Source organism: Takifugu rubripes, chromosome 2 (assembly GCF_901000725.2).
Source record: "Takifugu rubripes chromosome 2, fTakRub1.2, whole genome shotgun sequence".
Lineage (NCBI taxonomy): Eukaryota > Metazoa > Chordata > Actinopteri > Tetraodontiformes > Tetraodontidae > Takifugu > Takifugu rubripes.
In genome coordinates, this window is record NC_042286.1 from 13,990,275 (window position 1) to 13,996,274 (window position 6,000).

A 6,000-nucleotide genomic window follows, 5' to 3' on the forward strand; every position below is an offset into this window, starting at 1 on the left:
TGTCTGTGTGGGAGCACTGGAAGATCACGATAAACACCCGTTCCCACCAGCAGCGGGACAACCGGGGGGGGTCTTCATCTAATCCGCTTCCCTTCAGAGCAGGAAACTCCTCCAGTGATGGAGACCGTTGAGGTGCCGTCAGAAAGGTGTTTTCTGGTGTTTTATAAAGCAAATTTTATTAAAAATATCCAACATTCAGTCAGTGTTACAGATATTTTTGGCTAAAGTTCCTTTAATGTTGACTTTTATCATAAAAAAAAACTGTCCACGTATATTAAATGTGCATCATTAAATTCCCAAACACGTAAAGTTGGAGAGACGGAAGAATAAACACAGATGGTTGGTTTTAATGGTCCCATCAGGATCAGAGAAGACGAAGAGTTCCACTCATCTTTTAACTGAGCTGCAGCGACGTTCCCTCTCCTTCCCTCCCGTTCCCTCTCCTTCCCTCCCGTTCCCTCTCCTTCCCTCTCCTTCCCTCCCGTTCCCTCTCCTTCCCTCCCGTTCCCTCTCCTTCCCTCTCCTTCCCTCCCGTTCCCTCTCCTTCCCTCCCGTTCCCTCTCCTTCCCTCCCGTTCCCTCTCCTTCCCTCCCGTTCCCTCTCCTTCCCTCTCCTTCCCTCCCGTTCCCTCTCCTTCCCTCTCTCCTCTTCTGTTCATCCATGAGAACCTCAGCAGATTTATCGTCATAATCATTTCCAGAAAATACTGCAAGTCTCATCACTTCCAGAGAAATAAGAACATGTTCAACCGATTATTATAATTAATAACTGAATCACGTTTGTGTAATAAGCACATGTTCAACCGATTATTATAATTAATAACTGAATCACGTTTGTGTAATAAGCACATGTTCAACCGATTATTATAATTAATAACTGAATCACGTTTGTGTAATAAGAACATGTTCAACCGATTATTATAATTAATAACTGAATCACGTTTGTGTAATAAGCACATGTTCAACCGATTATTATAATTAATAACTGAATCACGTTTGTGTAATAAGCACATGTTCAACCGATACCAACTCTGCCCTTCATTCATCTCCCCACAGAGAAACGCAAACATTTCATCTGATCACTGGTTCAGAGACACATATTTACTTTATGCCAATGGTATTTGCGTGCACGTGGGCAGGCATGTGACTACACTGCATAAATAAAGAGGAAGCAGTTTTGCACAAAGTCTTTTCCACAAAAACGACTCTAAAGCAGAGGAGCCCTGACCCAGGCCCGGGGGCCGACCCCCAGCCAGGCCCGGGGGCCGACCCCCAGCCAGGTGTTCTGTCCTACCAGGTGGGGAAAAAACACTTCCTCCAAGAAAAGTGGGATCCCGGCAGGACTTTTGCCCCCCAGGACCAGATTTGGGCATTTTGGCCAAGTTCAAGAGCGCGTTTAAGTTCTCCAACACAGACAATAAAGGATAAACAAGAGTCTGTCTGGAAAACCCCCAAATAACTACATGGATGAAGTATACCATGAGTGGTGGAGGGGGTGGGGGTGTGTTGGGGGGTGGGGGTGTCAGGAGCTGGAGGGAGGATATTATCCGGCAACTACGTCTGAATCCGCTCTGATTCAGGGAAATTCCAGACTTTCCTCTCAAACGCAGGAGGTTTTCTCTGCCTCCACCTTCATCCAAAGCCGAGTTGCTTCACAGAATTTCTTGATGCGTTGTCAGGAATCGCTCGGTCATCTGATCCTGTTTAGGGCAAGTCTGGAATTCATCCCCAGCCAGGAACACCCAAGAACCAGGGACAGAGGGGAAGGAGAACAGTCCAGGCTGGAGGAGCTCCTCATTGTTCTCCTCCGTCGCGTCTGCTCAGCAGGCTGAGGCAGGAGAAGGGCAGGTTGGACAGACAGTCTGTGTTCACCGTCGCTGGGATGGTGGCGAACAGAACCCGTCTGGTGTCGTTGCTGCTGCCTCGCTGCTTCTCCAGCTCTGTGAGCTTCTGCAGGATCAGCTGGTACTCGCGGCCTCTCATCAAGCCTCGGAAATACAGAACGGCAACCAGGTGCTTCCTGCTGCAGGGAGAAGAGGAACACACACGTTTCCAGGTTAAAATGGGTTTTTATTCCTGTTAGAGGTCATCAGGGGTCACCAGAGAAGATCCTGTGTCGGATAAAACCAGGACTAGACTAGCAGGGAGGTGGAGTCTCCACTTCTGATGGATGTAATCCCACCTGAGTGGGCGGAGCCTCCTGCTCATTGATCAGTGTGCTGATCAGGTTCTGCTGTGCAGGAACATCAGGCAGATCCCAAATGTCTCACCGTTAAAGGGTAAAATATCAAAAGAGTCTGAAAAACGGCACGTAAATAAACACTTTGAGGACAAAGCGACGAAGTGATGCCACAGAAACGTTCTAATCTCACAACTGCTATTTCCATTGCTTCCTGCAGGTCCTCATCAGTGGAGAAACATATTCCAGCAGCTTCCTGCCCGGACGGAAACATCTCAACTCTTGTGCAGAGACCGAACCATAAATGAGGCCTGCAGTCGTGGTTTGCTCGTGGTCAGGGTGGCTCAGACAGAAGCTGCTCTTCATCCTGATGATGATGATGGCAGCAGTGAGTTCGTTCCTCACACAGCTTCTGTGGATATTTCATAATTTTCCACCTGGTCTTTGAACTCTAACTGGGGTATTTTGATAAAACACAAGGTTTTTCTTCCCATTTCTTCAGTGTGGATTCCTCCCATAACTGGCCGTTTTATTATTTCAGATTAAATTGAGGATGTGAGTCGTTTCTTCACTTTGGACTTTTTCTTCTTGTGTGTCAAACTTTGTCATTGGGCAAAATTCTGTGTGTATTTCACAAAGCCGCCTGACAGAGAGGAACTGACCTGCAGCACAGGAGAAATTCCCTGACGGTGACCTTCTCAACCTCCTGCTGCTGCTAAACGGATGCTAACGTTGCTAGCCAGGGAGCGCCATGAACCCTCCGACCTTCCAAACTAAGGGTTTTCACATGATTTGTAGCTTCTGGTTGCAACATCCAACCTTCCCGCGGACTCATGACACAAACACCATCATTTTCATCTGCTTCCTTCTGGCTTTAACGCTGATCTGGGAGAAATGTGTAAGGAAATGTGAAAGGAAGCAGCGCTGAAAAGTGGAGACAGAGACTGCTACAGAGAGGCCAAATACCGGTTTAGCAAGGAACTGAGGAGAGCTAAATCTGTGTATTCGGAGAAACTTCAGCAGCAGTTTACTGCTAACGACTCTGCTTCTGTGTGGAGAGGCCTGAGGCAGATCACCGACTACAGGCCTCAGGCTTCAAAGGGTCAGGACGACAAAGCCCTTTGTCAGAGCCTGTCCCTCCACTATGCCCAACACCTCCCCTCCCCCCAGTGTCACTGCCCCCATGGACCTTACTCCATCAAAGGCAGTCCCCTCCTCCTCCCCCCCTCCACTCACCATCAGTCCCCCCCCCCATCACTTACCACCAGTTCCCCCCTCCTCCCCCCCTTCATTCACCATCAGTGAGCAGGATGTGCGCAGGCAGTTCGCCAGGCTGAACCTGCGCAAGGCCCCTGGCCCGGACGGCGTGTCTCCCTCCACCCTGAGGCACTGCGCAGAGGAGCTGACTCCTGTCTTCACAGACATCTTCAACTCCTCCCTGGAGTCGTGCCAGGTGCCAGCCTGCCTCAAAACCTCAACCATCGTCCCTGTCCCCAAGAAGCCACGGATCACTGGGCTTAACGACTACAGACCTGTGGCGCTCACCTCTGTAGTCATGAAGTCCTTAGAGCGCCTGATCCTGCCACACCTCAAGTCCATCACCACCCCCCTCCTGGATCCACTGTCTCCGACTCCGTCACCATCAGCACCGGATCACCCCAGGGCTGTGTACTTTCCCCCCTCCTCTTCTCCCTGTATACTAACTGCTGCCCCTCAAGCCACCAGTCTGTCAAACTGATCAAGTTTGCGGATGACACCACCCTCATCGGTCTCATCTCCAATGGCGATGAGACTGCCTACAGGAGGGAGGTGGCTCGACTGGTGTCCTGGTGCAGACACAACAACCTGCAGCTGAACGCTCAGAAAACAGTGGAGATGATTGTGGACTTCAGGAAAGTCACAGCCCCTTTGCCCCCCCTTGCCCTCATGGACTCCCCCATCACCATCACGGACTCCTTCCGCTTCCTGGGCACCACCATCACCCGGGACCTTAAGTGGGAGCCAACCATCAGCTCCCTCATCAAGAAGGCCCAGCAAAGGATGTTCTTCCTACGGAAGCTGAGGAAGCTCAAACTGCCTCCCAGGATGTTGGCGCAGTTTTATACGGCCATCATCGAGTCCATCCTCACCTCCTCCATCACCGTGTGGTTTGCTGGTGCCACTGTCAGGGACAGACTGAGGCTGCAGCGCGTCGTGTGCGCTGCCGAGAAGGTGATCGGCTGCAGGCTCCCATCCATCCAGGACCTGTATATCTCCAGGACCCGGAGGTGTGCAGGTCGGATCACGGCCGACCCTTCCCACCCTGGTCACGGACTGTTTTCCCCCCTCCCCTCAGGCAGGAGACTACGGTCCATTCGGACCAGAACCTCCCGCTACACTAACAGCTTCTTCCCCTCTGCCATCAGGCTGCTGAACACCAAGTGACTTATCACTTAAGCACCATGTACAGCAGCCAGCCGGACTCACGAACAATACATTACTCCTCATGGACCTGCACTATTTCTTACCACTCACTATTTATGTATATACTGTATATAAGTCTTATTTTATTTTATTTATCTTATTCTAGTGTGGTGTTGATGTCTAGTGTTATGTTGAATGTCGCAGCGGCACACCATGACAAATTCCTAGTTTGTGTAATACTGTGTATCACATGAACAATGGCAATAAACCTTCTGATTCTGATTCTTCTGATTCTTCTGATGTGTGATCAGTTTTGCTGTTCCCGAAGGCAAAGCTGCTCAGTCGAACCCTTTACGAGGCTCTTCTTCTATGGTGGAGCTGTGGCAGGTAGGAAAAGCGCCCACCTGAAGTCTGGGTAATGCTCCACGACGGGCTGCAGGTGAGTCTTAATGTCACGCTTGTTCTTCTGGCCGATGATGTCGCTCAAGTCTTCCCCCACATCGTGGAGCCACTCGTGGGTCGACCTCTGCAACAGCAACATTGACAGAAGCTCATTCCTCTTGAATTCAATTAAATTAAATTCAATCTTTATTTATATGGCACTTTTCATACGCTAGGTAGCACAAAGTGCCTCACAAAGGATAAAAACAGCAAAGAGAACAAGAGAATCAAGAAAAGGACACACACACACACATAAACAAGCTGAGACATGGCTGGGCACCGAGACCTGAGGCGAAGGAGACGCCACCTTTGAAAACAAAAAAGGCTGTAACTTCCTGGAGGTGTAAACCTGAACTCGTCCTTGCTGACTGCAGGGGTTTCAGAGTCAGGGATCCTGATAAAAACTTCCTTTTTCACATCCCTGCTGTGATTCAGGCCAGTGGGATGTTTGTGGGGTGATCGGTGATGTTTACCATGTCCTCGAACAGAGCTCTGAGGTCCTCCCACTGGTGCCTGATCTTTGCTGCCGCCTTCTCGTGTTTCCGGCTCTTGCAGGAGTAGTTGCTCTTCATGAGCTGGCCGATGTATTCCCTCACCACGTGGTAGTGCAGTCGGCTCGCAAACTCCTGTTGCCAGGAAACACACACGCACACACACTCACTGGTGGAGGCAGAAAACAGGACGGCAACGGTTGAAAAGGGGAAATGTTGATGGGCTCGCCACACAGCCAGCCGCCATCAGGACAGACGATCTGACACCTTCGCTTCCTCCTATTCTGCTGTCAGTTGATTGGGGGTTTTAATGCATCCAGTAGTTGCCAACAACTGGCTGGAAACAATGGTGCCCCCCCCTTAAGATTACCTGGAAATTCCAGCATCACTTAAAAGAAAGCAGGATTTCCTTCCTGCCGTGTTCGGACTGCATCTATTTTTCCTCTGAGACTCTAATGAAGATGGGACCAGTGCCAGTAAAACCAAT

At 50.1% G+C, this 6,000-nt stretch overlaps 1 protein-coding gene across 5 annotated transcripts in view; it reads right to left on the reverse strand.

Annotated features, from left to right (window-relative positions):
• Positions 1-606: 606 nt before the first annotated feature.
• exoc3l4 (exocyst complex component 3-like 4) overlaps positions 607-6,000 on the reverse strand; it is a 15,184-nt gene continuing 9,790 nt past the window's right edge. For all 5 annotated transcript variants that reach the window (XM_029828034.1, XM_029828018.1, XM_029828030.1 and 2 more), the window contains 3 exons: positions 5,496-5,648; positions 4,986-5,107; positions 607-2,022 (listed from right to left, as the gene is read on the reverse strand). In XM_029828034.1, the coding sequence (XP_029683894.1) occupies positions 1,794-2,022; positions 4,986-5,107; positions 5,496-5,648 (504 nt within the window). In that variant the 3' untranslated portion in view covers positions 607-1,793. The remainder of the gene's footprint in view (positions 2,023-4,985; positions 5,108-5,495; positions 5,649-6,000) is intronic.